The 20,641-nt window shown below is 34.6% G+C and overlaps 1 protein-coding gene across 8 annotated transcripts in view; it reads left to right on the top strand.

The window, feature by feature from the left end:
• TRPC1 (transient receptor potential cation channel subfamily C member 1) overlaps nucleotides 1-20,641 on the top strand; it is a 62,703-nt gene that overhangs the window by 3,259 nt on the left and 38,803 nt on the right. For 2 of the 8 annotated variants that reach the window (XM_027544251.1, XM_027544242.1), the window contains exons 2-4: nucleotides 8,631-8,785; nucleotides 15,085-15,186; nucleotides 19,003-19,205. In XM_027544251.1, the coding sequence (XP_027400052.1) occupies nucleotides 8,631-8,785; nucleotides 15,085-15,186; nucleotides 19,003-19,205 (460 nt within the window). The remainder of the gene's footprint in view (nucleotides 1-8,630; nucleotides 8,786-15,084; nucleotides 15,187-19,002; nucleotides 19,206-20,641) is intronic. The other 6 variants (XM_027544259.1, XM_027544233.1, XM_027544275.1 and 3 more) reach the window with 3 other exon arrangements.

The following is a 20,641-nucleotide window of genomic DNA, read 5'->3' as shown; positions in this document are numbered from 1 at the left end:
ACTCAAACTCATGTCCATTGAGTCGGTGATGCCATCCAGCCATCTCATCCTCTGTAGTCCCCTTCCCCTCCTGCCCCCAATCCCTCCCAGCATCGGAATCTTTTCCAATGAGTCAGCTCTTCGCATGAGGTGGCCAAAGTACTGGAGTTTCAGCTTTAGCATCAGTCCTTCGAAAGAACACCCAGGACTGGTCTCCTTTAGGATGGACTGATTGGATCTCCTTGCAGTCCAAGGGACTCTCAAGAGTCTTCTCCAACACCACAGTCCAAAAGCATCAATTCTTCGGCGCTCAGCTTTCTTCACAGTCCAACTCTCACATCCATACATGACCACTGGAAAAACCATAGCCTTGACTAGACGGACCTTTGTTGGGAAAGTAATGTCTCAGCTTTTGAATATGCTGTCTAGGTAGTGGCCACTTAATAGTGGCTGTTGCTGATCTTGAAAGTGTGTCAGAATCATCTCAAAGGTTACATTGGTTCTTGTCTTTCTGAAAAATTTAGAAGAAAAAGTAAATAGAATATTCCTGTGCCAGTTTTTGTAAAGTCTGCCCCAACCACCTAGTAAAATTCTGAGTACGCATGTTCTTTTTAGACATAGAATGCTGTAGTTTAGAGGTAAAGGTTAGTTGAAATAAGAGCGGCTATACATGTGGAGAAGGAAATGGCAACCCACTCCAGTGTTTTTGCCTGGAGAATCCCAGGGACGGGGGAGCCTGGTGCGCTGTCGTCTCTGGGGTCGCACAGAGTCGGACACGACTGAAGCGACTTAGCAGCAGCAGCAGCATACATGTGTTATTTTATGAAGTATCAAGCAGTGATTCTTAGCACCCATTGTCTTTTTCCTTTCTCATTTAGAGTTAAGTGTAGTAATGAGCTGCTTTTATTTGTGGGAGACAGTGGTTTACTTCAGGCCTTTGGGCTGGAGAAAAGATTAATACCTTTATTTAGGGAGCACCTAAGCTGGAGAAGGCAATGGCACCCCACTCCAGTACTCTTGCCTGGAAAATCCCATGGACGGAGGAGCCTGGTGGACTGCAGTCCATGGGGTCGAGAGGAGTCAGACATGACTGAGCGACTTCGCTTTCACTTTTCACTTTCATGCATTGGAGAAGGAAATGGCAACCCACTTCAGTGTTCTTACCTGGAGAATCCCAGGGACGGGGGAGCCTGGTGGGCTGCCGTCTTTGGGGGCGCACAGAGTCGGACACGACTGAAGCGACTTAGCAGCAGCAGCAAGCTACATACGCTCTTTGAAAGAAACTTGAGTAGATGGTGGCTTTAGTATAAATCCTTTAATTTGCTGATTATCGGTCATCAGTTCTAGTGCAGAAAAAGAAAATGATGAAAGGACTCAGTCTGGATTCATTCCCTGTCAGCTTTTCATGAAGAGCATTTTCAGGAAATTTGATTTGCAATTAATGTCAGGAGGCCTTTGAATTTCAGCATTTAGGAGTCAGGGGAGGGATGGAAAGAATCGAATTTCACCCTTATTCTTGGGCTTAATAATCTAGAGTCTTGTGTCACCTTTGTGGTATGATTTGTTGCATTGTATGGAGCATGCTTTGATGCCTGGATTACACTTAAATTTTGCTTGCCTTTGTTTCAGCATGCTTTTAAAATGGGTAACATTTCCAGGAGAAGTAATATCAAGCTGCTGTTTAATAGCACTTTTACTTAATGTATTTAGTGGGACTTTTAAAGAAGCTGTTTGAAAAGAGACTTTGAAGTGTTTGGGCTTGGAGAGGATGGCAGTGGGAAGAAAAAGTGCAGAGTACTGGGAACTGCCGAGAACTTATGTTGACAAGGGACACCTAATGTAAAGAGGTATGTGGTGTGACGGGAGAAAACTTTGCAGCAAGGAGAGGTAAAGAGGGTACTATAGACACAATTCTACAAACATTTCACAAATGTCATTAGTGTAAGTATTTTGGACAAGAGAGTTTTTCAAATCACCAGTGGTGGCATGCCGTATGGTTCAGTTATCTTGTGGATATTGTATAACAGACTGATCATCAAGCAGCCAGCTACTTCTTAGTTCTGTACTGCTAGTATTTCTTTGTAGTGATTTCACAAGTTTCCTTATTTCTTTATTTCATTTTTAATTTGCTGCTCTTTTCTACAATTCATCATCTGAATGTATAATATTTATCAAGTTAATTTTGTTAAGGCACTGTAAAGGTGGTTTATCAAGAAATTACTGACTACATCCCTATCTTTTTAGTAGCTTCTTGTGTAATGAAGATGCTCTCTTGTGAGGAGCAGTAAGGAAAAAAAGTATGTTTGGGCCTAATCTGTCTCACGGGAAGAAACAAGTGCTCAATTTAACTACATGGCCTATTTATGATTTGGAAGATGGGATATTCTTAGTATACAGTCAGTCTTTTATCTGGGAAGCTAAACAAATGTAACCCAAGCCAAACCCCTTTACCTAGTATATTATAAACTTCGGGGAGGATGTTAAAAGATTAGGTTTTATTGCATGGATATTGTTGCAACCTAGGAATAATTCCTCTTCTTCCCTGCTTCCAGTATTTTAAATATCTTCCTTATAATTGACTTCATATACTGACTTCATACAGATATATTGATACTAAGAAGTTTAAATTCTAGGATTAGTAATTTAATATGTAATGAGTTCAAAAGCTATCACTAAAAGGTGATTAAGTAGTGACTTTTAAAAACATAAACAAATTATCAGGACTAATATGTGGGGTTATCCAATACCATATCCTATAGTTGTGAAATTCAGTGGAATTTCTTTGGATGCCCAAACTTTGTGACCTATAAAATGGTGATCAGCACTGTTATTAATATTAGTTTCTGTTAAAAAACAAACAAACTCATGTTTGTTTTCTGGTCATATTTGTTGCTACATTACTAGTCCTTTTATATTTTTGTAGCTCCATTTATATTGATCATTAGTGTACTTTTTCAGTTCTATAAATATGTATAATTTAAATGTATGTGAGATTAAATTTAAGCAACACAATAAATCATTTATGAAACTGTAATACTATATACCTGATATTAACAAAGTTTTACAGTACTTGTAACATCACTGTGAATTGCGTCTCAAATCATATTCCAGACTGTAATTACAAAGTAAACATTGCTTCTAATAGATCCAAAAATATATTAGCGGTTTTAAATTTATAAACTAATTTACTCTAAAAAAAAAAACCACACCATTACCTTCTATACTATTAATATAATATTTTCCTGAAGCATTTCAGCTTTGCTCTTTTGCCAGGTGATATTCATTATCACTAATTGTCTTCATTAACAGATATAAATGAGAAATTACAGTAATAATTGTCTTATTACAGAAATATTCAGAGTATTATGGACAGGTCAGTATACCATGCTTCTGAGTATCTAATTTTGGAGATTTCATTCACAGCAATGTGAATGGAAATCCATTAGGGGTCTATGATAAATACGGGCTTGTGCGTGTTTGATAAAGCTACATTTTTAAATCATTTTCACTCTAAAAGTCTTACATGTAGTTTTTGTCTTTTTTTAAAGAATTTGGTTCAAACTAATTTGAAGTTTGCTGTGGAGTTAACATTTTGATCAGTATTGTTACTACTTATATTTCTAGAGCCAACAATTGAATTTGATCTTGGCACTGTATTTTTTATCTCATTATTTTTTCCTCTTAATAAATAAAATCTGTTTTAAGCATCATTAATATAGTTCAACTAGAATGTCACATGTGCCATAATCAAAAAGTTATAGAAACTTGGTTTGAAAACAGATTTTTTGACATATATCATCCCATACTTCACAACTAACTGAAAATTTGGTTACTATAAAATTAAACTGACCAACATGAGTGCTCCCATTTCAGTGATTTTGAAATTTATCGTCATATGCCAGAAAATAAAATGAGATGCCACCAGTTCTTCATTGATACTATGACATTTCTCCACTGTCTCAAATTGAAAGAAAGTGAAAGTGAAGTCACTCAGTCATGTCCAACTCTTGGTGACCCCATGGACTGTAGCCTACCAGGCTCCTCTGTCCATAGGATTTTCCAGGCAAGAGTACTGGAGTGCGTTGCCATTTCCTTTTCCAGGAGATCTTCCTGGCCTAGGGATTGAACCCAGGTCTCCTGCATTGTAGGCAGAGGCTTTACCGTCTGAACTACCAGGGAAGTCCTTCTCAAGTTGGCCAGGGTGAATATATCAAGGTGGTCAGGGAAAATTTTTGCTAAGGATCTATGGAATTACCCTGGTATTTTTATATACGATTTCATTTTTTAAAATTGTTGGTTAGGACTTGCTGTATTGATTTCGTGACTGCAAATGGGTTGCAACCTGCAGTTTGGAAAACTCTGGTTGTAAAAAGATCATGGTGAGAGAGAGAGTGGCTCCTAGGTAAATTCAGAATGGTAGCAAGCCCTAGGTCCCATAGGGCTTAGTAAGCCACAGTAAAGATTATAGAACTTACTAAAGTGTGATTAAAAGTCTTGAGGATTAAAAACCTGATTTTCATATGATCACTCTGGCTGCTGAGTGGAGAGTGGATTAAAGGGCTGATGCCAGGTTAGAGGTGGGCCCACAGGCCAAATCCAGCCACCACCTGTCTCTGTAAAGCCTGTGAGCAAAGAATGGTTTTTACATACATTTCAAATGGTCAGGAATAAGTCAAAAGAAGAATATATTTCATAATGTGAAGATAATATGAAATTTAAACTTGAGTGTCCATAAATGAATTTTTATTAGAACATATTGAAGCTCATTGTGTACATATGGTTTATGGTCACTTTTGTGCAGCAAGAACAGGGTTGAGTATTTACATCGGGGATAGTATGGCCCACAAAGCCTAAATATTTACCATATGGCCCTTTAGAGAAAAAGTTTGTTGACCCCGGTAGTAGAGTTTAGGTAGCCATATCAGTGAAGAGGTAGGTGCAGAGTCCAGGAGAGAGATGATGGTGTCCTGGACTGAAGGTAGCAGTGTATGTGCATGGGTACAAGTAGATAAGTATGGGAAACATTTTGGAGACAGGACCGAGAAGTTTTGCTGTTGAGTTTGTTTACTGGTGGAATTGATTGAAAGTTTCTTTTTCCTTCACTGAATAAAGACAGCCATCTAGCCAAAAAAGTAAATGGATCATGTTGCATTTCCTGCTGTATGTAATATTCGAAAAGATGTATGTAACTTTCAAAAGCAACTTTAGCGTAAAATGAAAAACATTTCTACGTTTGCCTGACCCATAAGACATTTTTACTTGTAATCCTTCTCTATAACTAGCTTCTTGCTATGTATTTAAAATTTACTAACCTCTTTTCACATATACACCCATTATAAATATTAAGACTGTTTTGGGCTTTCTGAATACAGTACATTGTTTTAAATGGCTTGCAAATTTAAACTTAAGTAGAATGCTTAGGAACCACTCTAGGTCTCTTATTGGTTCTGTGACTATTGTTTGTGGTTGTTTTTTTGCGTGAGTGTGTCAGCTGTGGCAGGGTGGAAATTTTAATAAAATTTTTATTATGAATTTTATTTATATTTTCCTTGTATAGCCCCCTAACTGTAATGGAAATAGTCTTTGAAACCATAAAGCCGTAGATTCTGAATTTGCAATACAAATTACTTTTTAAACAGTAATTCAAACTTTAAAATGTGTAGCAGTTGTTTTTGATCATTTGTTATACGTGAAATTTATAAAATTTTGTAAGAATTGTATTTATATAGTTCTTTATGCCTTTCTGTCTCTTAACAGTATTGCTGACTAAATAATTTGAAGACCCTTTTGATTCAAATCACATAGAAATTTTAGATAAAATATAACAAACGTCCATTTAAATGAATAACTGAGCTTTCAAGAAAGTAAGGAAAATTCAAGCATAAAGAAAAGACTGAAAAACAGAGGAGTGTGTAAGCAGACATTTGACTGCTCTGTGGGTGGGAGCAAGAGTTAATGGTCTGCACGTTGTTGGGATTAGACTTTTAATGCCCATGTGGAAGTAAGTTACAAAGCCTTGAGTTTGTACAAAGTGGAGAGTTGGAACAGCATGCAAGCATGAAACCAGGATCCATAAAGGACTATATACTTCTAGCAAAGGGGTAGATGAGGAAAAGAACCCATCCATCAGCAAAGGGAGACTACAAAGAAGCTTTTAAATACGATTTCCCTAAAGATTTGTAACTGTTCCTGCCTCTTGTTGGCTTGGAATTTAAATTAATATTAACTTCTTGATCTGGGAAAACCTAAACTGAGAAATTAATATAAAAAAAGATTCGTGGTGTAGCAGAACCTCTGAGTTATTTGGAAGAAGTGAACACATACATCCTTGGTGGGGCAAGCTTTCAAACTAGGCTGTCTAGGTTCCCAAAGTTAAACCACATGAAGTTGAGTTTGCAGTACCCAATTGAAAATTTCATTATCACAGATGACACAATGAATAGGGTTAAATCCATAAGGCCCTCAGATAATTATTGTGTTTTGTTGTTATTTAAGCACTAAGTCATGTCTGAGTCTTCTGCAACCCATGGACTGTAGTCTGCCAGGCTCCTCTGTCCATGAGATTTTCCAGGCAAGAATACTGGAATAGGTTGCCATTTCCTTCTCCAGGGGATCTTCTCGACTGAGAGATTGAACCCATGTCTCCTGTATTGGCAGGGGATTTCTTTATCACTGAGCCACCAGGGAAGCCCAGTTGTCATATAGAGACCATAAAATAAGTGTTTAAATGACAAAAAGCTTAAAATAATGAAAACATAAAGTAGATCAAAAGATTCGGAAAGGAATCCAATAAAGCTTAGAGAAATAAAAAATATAGTCAGTAAAAAAAATAATGAATGGAGAAATCAGCAGAAACAGTTAAAGGAGGAATAAAGGACTTGAAGAGAAATGTGAAGAATTTATCCTGAAGCAGAAAAGAGAGGAAGAAAGAAGAAAAATATACCTTTAGAGACACAGAATTTGGAATAGGATGATCTAACATAATACCTAAAGGAGTTCCAATAGGAGAAAGAATAATATGGAAATGAAGCAATATTTTAAGAACAAATGGCTGAAATATTGCATATTAATGAAGGGCAGAGTCAGATTCAGAAATGAGTCCCAAGGATAAAGAAAAAAAATGTTCCTCACCTAGGCACATCATGAAATCAAAGAAAATAGAGCCAGAGTTTTTATGGGTAGCATTCTCCTACAACTAAGACACTGAAATAAATTCACCTGAAATAAGGTTTTAAAGTTATTTTCTAGGATTAGTGATAAATTTTCACTGATCTATCTGCATGTTCACTATTGGTTCAACTTGTGATTCAGAACTTCACTTTGCAAAGTGATAAGTTTTAAGTTTTTGCCATGGAGCGTTAGTATTTAAATATAAATTAATAGTGCTTTGAGGAAATAATTTCTTTTTCTGACTGGTTTTCTTGAGGGAACTAAGGAATACACCAAGAAAACTACCATTCAACACCTTCCAAAAATGAGGACTTAAAAGTCACTGGTTAAAAATAATAGTGTAATTTGAAATGTTAACCAAAAAAAAAAAAAAAAATCTGTTACTTTTCTTTGTTATTCACTCAGTCCAGTTTTAGAATTTCTCTTTCTGTATCATGAAATCATTCATTTCTTTTTCCTTCTGGTTTCCACTCTGATTGTTCTCTTCCTGTTTCTTATTCATAGACTGACAAGGAACAGCTATATTTGCAAGTCACTTTAAATGGTTTATTCATCTTATGTTTAAAAAGCAAGATGAAATAAAGCAAAACCCACTTAGCTTTTTTTCTCCATTTAATTAGCATTTCTCTTTTGATTTTTTCCCCTTTTACTTACTGCACCAGCTGGTTAGCAGACAAGTATAGTGGGCCCTCTGTGAAAATGATTACTCCATAATTATTCTCATTTTCCCCCATTCATTAGCTGTTTTGATGTGGGGTAGAGTGAGGCAGAAGCTAATCTGCATAATCCTGACAGGTCAGATTTCATTTTGAAATAGTCTGACATTGGCCTCTACGAGCATTAATCATAGTCCTGCTTTAGAGTTCTGTGAGCTGAATATCCCATCATGTAACCTAAACAGCTTCATTAATGAGATGTGTGTGTGTGTGTGTGTGTGTGTGTGTTGGTAGAGTGGGGAGGAGACTAGTAATTTCGGGCATCTCCCTCTTAATGTGCATATATACATTTACTGCTTTTCCAAAGTAAACCTCTTCATAACAGCCTCCATTTATTACTAGATCTTGTTTTTAACCATTTAACAATTAAATGTGTGTATGTATTTGAGATATAAAACTTAAATCCTTTCTATCTTATTTTTCTAGCACTCAGTCTGTACTTTTAGACATTCTTTATTATTATAAATATCTTCTAAAAGTTTTTCTCCTTATCATCAATCAGTTTTGCATTTTAAACAACTTATATTTTAAACTGTACATTTAAAATTTTTCTATTTTTTCTGTTTGTTGCTGATGTACATATCATTTTTTAATCAGGGTATAAGTTTTCAGCAAGGAAATGTTCACATTTTCTTTGCATAGTTCCATATACAAAAATGAGTTTAGGTTTTTTAATCTTTTAAATCATCAAGCTAAGTTTTCTTTATAGTTGTTCTTATTTAATGTGTCATGGATATTAAATTATGTTTGTGTATTGTTATTTAGGTGACTATTATATGGTTAAAAAGATTTTGGAGGAAAACAGTTCAGGTGACTTGAACATAAATTGCGTAGATGTGCTTGGGAGAAATGCTGTTACCATAACTATTGAAAACGAAAACTTGGATATACTGCAGCTTCTTTTGGACTACGGTTGTCAGGTACAAGGCTAGATAATTTTATCCAGTAGCTTTTAAGTACTGTTAGATATGCCATGTTCTGTCCTTTCTCTCTAGTTTTCTTCCTCTCTTCCTTCCTTTCTTTTTTTCCTTCTTGCTTTCTGTTTTTCTTTTCTCTTTCACCTTTTGTTTTGAGCTACTAAAAATTTAAAAACAAACCAAAAAAAGCCTTTTTAAAAAATATAATATTTTGACTTGATTTTTTCCCCCAATTATCACTCCTCCTCATCTTATATGTTTTAAAACATCCAACAGAGGTAAATTATTATGACTTATTAAAGATGACTTTGTTTTTATTACTTATTACTATTTATCTTATATATCTAAAAATAGTAGAAGTATTCTGGAAGTATCAGAGGAACAGGTATTTCTGTGGCCCATATAACTTACAAGCATAAGAACAAAGTACTTCTCACATACAAAGCAATTTTCAATTTGACTTTGATTTTCTCCTAAGTTTAATTAAATTTTTCTTTTTGTCTGAAATTTAGTGTTTACTTATAACTAAATGTGAATGAGATTTTTTAAATTGGAAAATATTGACCTTTCTTGCTTATCTTCATAGAAGTTCAGGTAAAAAAGTAGGCATGTGTATCTTGAAAGAATTTAGTTCAGAGATGTGAAGGAATTTAATGTTATTTTCCTTCCTTTTTGTTTTGCTTATCATGGGACTTTGCATTTGAATTCTGGCTCTTTTTTTTCCTTTCAAATAGTTTGAGCATTTGCTATGTTATTGCTTTAAATTAATGAGCCTTTTTAAAGAGTGATATCAGGAAGTACTCATAGATTAAAAAAAAATAGGTTAGTTCTATATACATTTCTATTATAAATATTATATATATATGTATTACAACATGTGGTATCCTCTCTGTATATACATGTTTAAGTAGAAAAAAATTGCTTTTCCAGAAATTTCATTTATCCAGAATACCACCAAGAACCAGAAAATAAGTAAAAAATACCCCTGATCAGCCAGATTAGATGTGATGAGGTTTCCCATTTATGAACTTATCTGGAATCTTCTCTCAACTCTATTTTTTCTCATTTTAGATTACACTTTTAACAAACTTACTTAGTTTTCTAATCCATAGAGAATTATGGGAGCAACAGAAGAGGCATGAGGCTACAGTGGAACAAAGTTAGGCACAGTACCTCTGACTCTGTTTAAGGAGATCAACAGCCTAACATACCTGATAATCTCTAAGGGAACTGTATGTTCGAGTGGTAATTAATGTTTATAACAATAGCCCAGAGTCAGTAAGGGAAAATTAAGTTACGTTCAGTATATATTGCTTGAGAAGAAAGAGGAATATATATAGTACTTCTGAAAGCAGAAAAATTCTGTCAAAATTGTTTAAATTTTAAAGTTAAATACTTAAAAGCATAAGCTTCAGTTACCTAGAAAATAAGGTTACAAGGGAAGTCTCTGATGATTCCATATACAAGAGGTATTATGGTACAATAATCATTTTCTTTTTATATATGTCTGTATATAAAATTTCTGTAATTTACATGGTTCTTTCAGATACCTGAACATATTTGAATGTCATAGCCAGCCTATATAGATGTTATATTTTATAGAGCAGAAAACTGAGGCTCATAGACTGTAATGTATTGCCCAAAATTCTAAAATAAATAAGAGCTCAGATTTGAACCAATTCTTCTGTCCGCAAATCCCATGCTCTTTCTAGTTCACCGTGTCCTGTCCTGGGTTACCTGTGTCTTATTTCTCAGTCAACAAATGTCCAAAACCTTTGGTTGGGTGTCTTTGTGGAAATGAATAAGTAAAACATGAGTTCTGTACAAAAGTATGTTAAAATGAATTGAACAATGAATTTTAAATCAATTAATAGAAAAGTATATTTCCTACGTGCTGAGTGGTAATGATAATTGATCCTTGTATATTGCTTAGGGGTTTTAAAGTGCTCTCATGTATTTTATCTTGTGTCATACTAGTGACTCTCAACTGGACAATTTTGTCCCTCAGGGACATTTGGCAATATCTGGGAACATTTTGGTTTTGCAGTTAAGGGGTGGGTTTGTACCTGGCCTCTGGTGGGTAGAAGGTAGCGATGCTATTAATGATCCTATGGTGAACAGGACAGCCCCCACAACAAAGATTGATCTGGTCCAAAATGTCAGTAGTGCCACTATTGAGAAGCCCTGTTTTATTCTTAAACTTTAGTGGTTTACCATAAGTGTTTTGGAAACATAGGAAAGAGATCACTGTGGATTGGCACTATCAAGAAAGCTTTCATGGAAGTGTCAATTGAGCTCAAGCCTTGAGATATTAATAATTGCAAATATAGTCACTTCTTAATCCCTACAAAAGCCCTATGAGTTAGGTACTACTATTATCCCTGTTTTATAGAGGAGGAAACCGAGGTACAGAAAGCTTCAGTAACATGCCCAAACTTATTCCATAAATGCCAGATCTGGAATTTGAACTCAGGTTCTGACTGCCAGAGTCCATGCTTTTACACTATTACTTAAAACAACTGTAAAAAATATGTATTTAATAGATAGGAGGGGAACAGGATATAGAGAAGGATATAAACAAAGATAAGTACAATATGTGTTCTTGAGACAGTGACTTGACTTAGGCTTTTTGAACAAGATATTTGGGTTGGATGGTAGTGGAAATATCTGGAAAAATAACTAAAAACTGATGAAAAGGGCCTGAATGCCGGTCTAAGGAATTTGGGTTTTATGTGATAAATAATGGGATCATTACAAGATTTTTGAGAAAGGATGTGATGTATACAGTGGTATTTTAGGAAAACTAATCTAGTGGCTGTGTATAGATTAAAAAAACAGGAAATGGGGAAGGCTATAAACAGCTTGGGTGAGCAGTTTTTATAGTAATCCAGATAAGAAGAGGTTAAAGTCTGAACCGGAATAGTGGCTATGAGAATAGGGGAAAAATAATGGCAAATGTAAGAGATATTGTGAAGGAAGAATTGATAGAACTTAGTGAGTATTTAACTTTGGAAGGGAGGATTGAGAAAGAGTCCAAGATGATCTGAAAATCATAAACATGGGTTACTGGGAGAATGATGAAAGGAAAACAGGAAGTTACAAAGCTAGGTCAAACTTGGGGCAGAGAACTGTGAATTCTGGTTTTAGCCTTGTTTATTTTGGGGCTATCAGGAAGTTTTCAATGGAAAGCTTACATCTCTAGGGAGAGGTTGGGCTGGAGAAATACAGCAGTCATGGGCATGAGGATGATCCGACACCGTGAGAATGGATGAAATCACAGAGAAGAGCAAACAACTAGAGCTGATTCCCTGATGCTCTCAGGGAGCATCTACATTAATAAACGTCTTTAGAAGGAGAGGATTTCATTAAAGGAGTTAGGATCATGGACCGTTGTGAAAAAACAAAAAAACAGTTTTCTTAGTTGGTTAAAAATCAGGAAAATGATAGGAAAGGCCATTGGATTTTGAATCTCTGGCATCAGTAGAATTAGAGAAAATGACACGCATGAGTTTTAGAAGTCTGGCAGAATGAGAGAAAGAAAACTTGAGTGGTAAGAGAAAGATGGGCTTCCCAGGTGGCTTAGTGGTAAAGAATCTGCCTGCAATGCAGAAGACTCAGGTTCGATTCCTGGGTCAGGAAGATCCCCTGGAGAAGGGAATGGTAACCCACTCCATTCTTGCCTGGGAAATTCCATGGACAGAGGAGCTGGCAGGCTGCAGTCCATTGGGTCGCAAAGAGCTAAACAACGACAACTTCTCCCACCAAATAAGCTGCTTGATAGCAGGGACCTTGTCTTGCTCAAGAGAGAGGATGAAGTCAAGTCAGCAAAGAGTGAGGAAGTATTTCATGTTTTGGGAGGTAGGGGCTAGGATTTGGTATTTCTGCGAATGAAGGACCAGGGTCCTGTGGAAGACAAGAGCAGTAAATAGAATACCAAGGTGGAAATTTTATTGTTGGTAAGGAAATAGATAATTTATGAGAATCTGAGCTTAGAGGAAAGAGTATGGGAATTGTTGACAAAGTCTGAGATGAGAAGGGAGTAACTCCATTAATACATAATAAATATGTACTAAGCAGATTTAATAAAGAATAGTCAAATATCTGTAAGAAATTGGGAAACAAAACTTATGAGGACATTTTGTGTACATATAGATATTTTAAAAATAATTTTTCCCCTTCAGAACTACCTTTTTATATATCAAGTAACAGCATTTGTATAGAACATGTCAATGGCAACTCGTTATTTACTTGACTTTTTTTATGTAAATAAGTATTTCTCTACCTGAAGCTTATCCTTTTAAGCTTTGAAAGATTTAACATGAATCTTTCTTTATTCTTTACTAAATAGTGTATCTGAATATAATTTAACTTTAGCATCATAAGTGGGACTCATCAAGAGTATAATCATTTTATTTGCTTCTTGTAGTCTGAAATTATTGATATGTTTTTGCTTACATCAAATGGTTTCAGACTGCTTTGAATTGATAGTGGTTTTGGTATGCTGATATTTTATCTTCTCAGTGATCAACTTTTAGCAATTTTTTGTCCTTCCTCCCTTCTTTGTTGATTTTAATCTAGCTGTTCTCTTATTCAATAAAGACTGGAAGGGTACTTGGGAAAGCCAGATGTCTGTAATTTATAGACAACTCTTAAGTCAGTGTGGTTGAGGCAGGTCCTTCTAAGGAATAATGCCCATAAAGTTAGTTTGTGACAGCTCAGTATGGTTTGGGAAGAAATGTACAGCTGAATTCACGATGATGTTTCAGATGATTGGTATTGCTTGGTGTTTGGACTTTGAGAGCAGTGGCATTACTATAGTTAGCTAGCTTTATAGGTTAAAATTAAAAATCATAAGTGAACTGTTTCGTAGAAATGAACACATGGTTCTTTTTGTTTGTTTCACTTGACCAAGTACCAAACTGAAGTTAGAAATGTATGCAAAGCAGAATAATAATAGTGCTAGATTTTAAAGAATAGGCTACAGCTCAGTGAAACCTTAAAGTTTTAAGGGATAAAATAATGAATTAAATTTCCCGTGATGGTGAGGAGTTTTTCCTATGGGAATACACAGGCAGTTCCTAATGGTTGAATGTGGCCCCATCCGATTCCTTGGGGTGCTTAGTCCTATTCTTAGACATCCAGATAAAGTCTGCCATTTTTAGTCCTATTTTTAACATCTAGATAAAGTGGATGAAAGCTTTATTCTTTTCAGCTACAAAGATTAAAGATCTGATACAGTTTCACTTTTATCGGAGATAATGTTGATTTAAATAGTTATTAAAGATTATAATAGTTTAAAAATGTATATACTGAAAATAATCAGTGTTTTCTTAGATTAAATTGTTACTTATCCCCGCTTTTTGTTTCTGCCTTTATGGTTTTCCTTAAGCCAAACAAAATGAAACCGAAAACCTGATCTCAGTTGCTAAGTACCATAATAGGACTGAAGGTTTTGTTACACTGAGAAGCTGAAAAGTCTCCATTTACTCCGCTTGTATTTACTTTTTTCCTCCTATCAGAGTTGGAGTTTCAAAATGAGCTATAGTTTGGGAGTCAAACTGTAAAGTCACTTCTCTTTGTCTCTGAGGACATTGATTCCTCAGAGAAAATTCTTTGTGATTTTTACTTGGTAAAATTGCTAATATTGGGAATTTCCTGGCTGTCCATTCGTTAAGACTCAGAGCTTTCACTGCCGTGGCCTGGGTTCAATCCCTCGTCAGGGTACTAAGAAAGCACAAGCAGTGCAGCAAGGCCAAAAAAGGAAAAAGATTGCTAATATTAATGTCATGATTTACACAATTTCAGTCAGCCATATGTGCTTTAAAGACGAGAACAGCAGCTCCTCCTGCTTTTATTTTCCATTGTCCCCTAACTTCATGGTTGTATTGATTATATCCTTTGCTTGTAGTAATTTTTCTTGGCAATTTCTTTTATAGATTTGGAATGTTAGGATTCTTTTGATCCAGTGTTCAAGAGTAAATAAACATCTTGGAAAAAATAACATATCAACTTTAAATACTACCTATATCAGCCCTGTGTCATTAATAAACCCCACTATCAAGCATTCATTATTTGATCAGCTCAAGCAGTGAAACCAGAATAAAAATGTGTGTGTTGTGGTACACAGAAGTATGGCTAAGGCAAGCAAATGTTCTGTTTGGATAGTCTAAATTTTTAAAAATTCAGTATTACTGTATATAATACAGTTTAAATTAAAAAAAAAATAGTTTTCTTTATGAATTAGTAAAAATAGTTTACCTTTTTCCCTCCATTTTCATTTTTAACTTTTTTTTTTTTTAAAGTCCGCAGATGCACTTTTGGTGGCAATCGACTCTGAAGTAGTGGGAGCTGTTGATATACTACTTAATCATCGACCAAAACGATCATCAAGACCAACTATAGTAGTTAGTACTCTTAAATATTTATTAATTTGAATTTTTAAACCAAAATAGATCTGCCCCATTGCCATTTTTTCTTCCCCTCCAATTTACTTCGTTTTATAGAAATAGATTTTTTTTTTACTCTGTAAAAATATTACTTTAAGTAGACATTTGCAAGAATAACTAATATTGCTCTCAGGAAACCTTAAAATTCGTGATATTTCTAGAATTTTGTTGATGCAATCCAGTATTTTTAGTTTGGAACATTCTACAGGCTAAGTTGAAAATATAGATCAGTTTCCAGTTGGATTTAAGATTTAAATATAAACAATGAAACCATAAAACTGGAAGAAAATGTAGGTGAATATTTAACTGTTTGAGAGGGAAGGACTTTGAACAAAAATCACAGTAGCACAGCCTTTGGTTGTATAGAAGTTAAACTTCTGAAATCAAGACCTCAGGAAAAATTAAGCAGATGGGTAACTTTCAAAAGATATTTTTAGCATATATCTCAAATTCATAATCTTAATATTGGATGAATTGATGAAAAACTTAAAAATCAGTAAAAGATGTGGAAAAATCTCAAAGTGCAAAATGATAATCTTACTAATAATTAAATATGAAATGCAAATGTTTGCTTATCAGATAGCAAAGATTGTTTAAAAAGTACTAACCATTGATAGCAAAGGAGTAGTATAGTCTCATACACCACTGGAAGGGAAGGTAGTTTGAAAAGTGGTTTGGCAGGAAGTATCAGTAACAAGAAATATGTTCATATTCTTTAAACTATCACTTCCTCCTCTAGGAATTTGTCAAGGAAATGGTCAGAAATGTAGACAAAAATGTTACTTGTAATCTTATTTGTAGCAATGAAAAAACCATGTGACATAATTTAAACATCCCAAAATAGATTTGAATATAAATAACTACCTGTATATTAAAATAGTATTTTTAAAGGAATAATTAGGAACACCTAACATTCTAACATTGGGACAGAATGGTAAAAAATGAGAATAGTAAACTGTATATATAGTATTATCTGAGGTTAAAAATATGCATAGAAAAGGAATTCTATGGAAATATAGCAAAATGTTACCTAACAGCAGTCATCACATTACCAAATTAAGGATATTGTTTTCTTTATTGCTTTTGTGATTAAGAAGATAGTCACTAATGCAATAAATTCTACTGTAAAAATGAGATATTTTCTGTGTATGTATCAAAATGTAACAGTTATAACATTCATTATTGGTGAGGATATAGTGAAATAATCAGTAAAAATAATTTCTGGGAGTGTTGTAAACTGGCTATAATCAGAAGAAAAATATTGTTTAAGAAAGAATTATAAATTCATTGCAAATGATCTGCCATTCTCTGAGAAAGATGAGAAGCTCCCCTAAATTGAATACTTTATATTAACTGAAATAATTTTCCCTCATTTAAACTATGACAAAATTTGTGTAAGCATAATTTTCTCCCAAGGATAGTTCCAGCTAATTTTAAGTGGTAGCAAGCAACCAACAGTGTAGAGAAAAAAGAGCTAATAGTATAGTTCCTGTTCAAAAGATCAGAAATGTCTAGAATCCTATTCAATTTTCTGTCACCTGTCCTCCAGTTATAGTATATTTTGGTATCCCTACCTGTTCAACCTCCTAACCTCTTAACCCATTTACTCCCTTGAGGAGGTTGAGTGTAGAGTTCCAGGATATTGGAGCAACTGATTGATATTATTTCATCACCATTACCACTGCCAGTCGAATCTTGAGTTATAAGGCCAGGCAGTCCTCACCTACTCAGTAAGAGAACACTTTTTCAGTGTCTCTAACAAAAAAGGCTATCCAGCCTTTGCTTTGAATACTTCTAGTGACAGCAAGATCACTTTTTAACAGGTTGATTACCTCTAGACAGGCAATGTCAAGTATTTTTATATACTTTTTAAATTTGTCATCTCAGTGAATTCATTCTATATTCTTGGCTTATCAAAATTGTCTTTTGATAAATTTTGACTTTCAAATACAGGTTTCTTTTTTATAGTATGTAGATTATATTTTGTGCAATGAAATTAGGGATTTTAATCATCTGTTTTTCACATAGTTAAGTATGTTTCATGGGAAAAATAAGGACCATTTTTTTCGTAAGAGATTAAATATGACTTCCTCCTCTTTATAACTTCTTCTTTTGTAATTAGGGGAAATGGAGTAAATTTTTATAGATTTCTCTGTAATTTTTAAATAAATTCATTAATTTGAAGACCCCAATAAATAGAAGGGAAGTATATAAACAAACTATTCATAAAAGGAAAAAAATAAGAATGTCAGAAAATAATAAAATTTACCAGTAATCAAAAGTAAATTAATATTCGTGATAGTTTTTTCGCTCATAAATTGGGAATGATCATGCCCAGTGCTGGTGAGTAAATCTTAGAGTGTGGGTACATTCCTGTGTTATTAGTAATATAAACTATTAAAAGGTCTTGATAATACGTATCAAAGCTTCAAAATTGTTCATGGCCTTTAGACCTATAATTCCATTTCAAGGGTTCTATGTTAATGAGATAATCCTAAAGTTTGAAAAAGCTGTATTCATAAAGATGTTTGTGATAGTATTATTTATAGTAGCAAAATAAAATACCTTGAACGTAAAATCTATGAACTTCCTTAAATTGCATGCAAAATTCTGTACAAAAGGTTTTTTTTCCAGAAGAGTCTTTGTTATAGCTTCCTTGAAGTTGCCCTTAAAAGCAGGTGTGGTGGCAAAAGGATTAAAAACAAATACTATAGAAACTGGGTATTTTTATTTCGGCTTTTGTATATTTTTCAGGTTTTTTATAATGTGTGTACTATTGCAATGTTAGTAAAAATTACAAAAATTAACTGTGAACTTGATGAGCTTATACTATGGAATCAAACAGCTCACAGGAAAACAGCTGTGAAAAAGTGATAAGTATTAGAAAGAATATACAATAGTCATAATATAGTCAACCTTATTTACTTTACCTGGCTCTTTATTTACTGATGTTTCTTTCCTCATGTTATGCAGTCACCAGGCATGAGCCCATGTAGTGAAAGGAGCTCGGGCTCCAGAGGACCAGACACCTGGGTTCTATCTGCACTTTGCCACTCTGTTGTATAGCTCGGGCACATTCACTTCTCTGAGCCTCAGTTTCTTCATGGAGATTATAATGCTTAATTTTGCAGGCTATTGTGGGGATTAAATGAGATAATAAATACAAACTGCCTAGTGGTTCCAGGAGCTGTGATTGTTAGTGTTTTTGTGCATTTGTAACAGGAAGTATAAGTGGTGTTTGAAAATATGTAGAGAATTATACAAAATGAAGAGTGCCTCCTATTTTCTTATTCTTTACAAGTAACTTCATTGCTATCAATGTGGCAAGGTTTTGTCGTAGAGGTGGATTTAAACATTTTTTTCTCATGCCTTTATACTTTGCCTATTTTTAACACTTCTGTTTTTCCATTATATTCTCTCTCTAAAATTCTTGTTCTTTATCCTTGTCATGCATGTTGCCATAATCTTGTGAAAATGAAACGCTTTTTCCTAAAGTATTTCTCCAGATATCCACACTTCTTCTTTGTTAGGAAAACAAAACTCTGGCTATATGAATATTTCCTAGTGAAGATTTTGTCTGTCATGATTATACTGCATTTACTAACTAAAGTTGTTTTGAAGTTTCAAAAAAGATTTAATCCTAGTAAAATGTGATTATATTTCTCAAAATAATTTTTATATTCTTTGTGTCTTTTGTTCATTACATTTTTTAGATAAATGCTTTTTTGATGTCACAAGTAAGAACTTTTGGATGTTTATATAAATATTTTTCAGAAACTAATGGAGAGAATTCAGAATCCTGAGTATTCAACAACTATGGATGTTGCACCTGTCATTTTAGCTGCTCATCGTAACAACTATGAGATTCTTACAATGCTGTTAAAACAGGATGTATCTCTACCTAAGCCCCATGCAGTTGGCTGTGAATGTACATTGTGTTCGGCAAAAAACAAAAAGGACAGCCTCCGACATTCCAGGTCAGAAAATTAAGATTTAAATTAAGATGTGTGATGCAGTAAGGTATATGTCAATATAGTTTTTATCGTTGTTCTGTTTAGACTTTTAAGAAATCTGGTATTGCAGTGAATAATGAAAGCTAAACTTCTAGCTCCTTTGCTTAATACAATGAATTCTGTATTTTAAAGAAATGTTTACTAAATGATGAATAAGCAGGAAAACTTTTCAGATTATGAATAAGGTTTATCTCATAATTCTGCTGGTCAGAGATAGGGTCACTATTTGCTTTTTAGAAGTAGGGTTTATTAATCTAAAAGAATTTGCAAGTAGTGGAAGGGATGAAGATAACTACTTCTTATCTTATTTATAAGTAAATAAATACTGTTACCTATCTAAATATTCAGCCTGTTATGCCTCTTTGTCCCCTCTCACACAATATTTAAGTCTTTTTCTCTTCCCATTCTCCCCAGTCAAAAGTATTAACAACTGAGGGGTGAATGAACTCAAGAAAGTATCTCTTCCTGGACAGGTTGAGCAAGATCACACATGTGCATGTGGTATAACGTGTGTGGTTTTGGGCTAGACTTGAAAATCTCATTTTCAGCATAGCCTTTATGTATATATTATCTTTACAGTGGTCAGATGTAGTTAACATAGTGTCAGATAAAGCATTTACTACAGAAAATATGGTTGGAAGTCCCATGTCATCTGCTGTCACTGTTTTCTAGTTAAGTCTTCTTGTACAGTATGTGTGAAATTAGCTTTAAAGCTGTGCGCCATCTACCTTACCTCATTCCTCTCCTTAAGAACAGATCTTTGGTGGATCAACAGATAGTCACAAATCCATAAATTGGAAAAGTCTACTGGGAATCGATTTAATGTTTACTTGCAGAGATTGTACTGAAAATTTTTTCTATTTCCAAGTCTATTTTCCAATGAGATCTATGTTTCTCTTTGATAAGATCTGGTTGGTAGTTATGGCAATTTTAAAAACCATTTTAAAAATAATTTTATTTATTTGTTTTTGACTGTGCTGGGTCCTCGTTGCTGCGCGTGGATTTTCTCTTAGTTGCGGGGAGCAGGGGCTACTCTCTAGTGCACAGGCTTCTCACTGTGGTGGCTTCTCTCATGGAGCATGGGCTCTAGGGCAGTCAGGCTCCAGGAGTTTCGGCATGTGGGTGCAGTAGTTACTACTCACAGGTTCGCAGGTTCTAGAGCAACAGGCTCAGTAGTTGTGGTGCACAGGCTTAGTTGCTCCATGGCATATAGATCTTCTTGGATCAGGGAATTAACCCCGTCCCTTGCATGGGCAGGCAGATCCGTTGCCACTGAGCCACCAGGGAAGCCCAGCTATGGCAATTTATCTAACTTTTTAGTTTTATAATGACTCAGATCAGATCAGATCAGATCAGTCGCTCAGTCGTGTCCGACTCTTTGCAACCCCATGAATCGCAGC

The sequence above is a fragment of the Bos indicus x Bos taurus genome, chromosome 1 (assembly GCF_003369695.1).
Source record: "Bos indicus x Bos taurus breed Angus x Brahman F1 hybrid chromosome 1, Bos_hybrid_MaternalHap_v2.0, whole genome shotgun sequence".
Classification (NCBI taxonomy): domain Eukaryota; kingdom Metazoa; phylum Chordata; class Mammalia; order Artiodactyla; family Bovidae; genus Bos; species Bos indicus x Bos taurus.
Note: the sequence above shows the minus strand (reverse complement) of the source record. Positions and strands in the feature narration are given on the sequence as shown.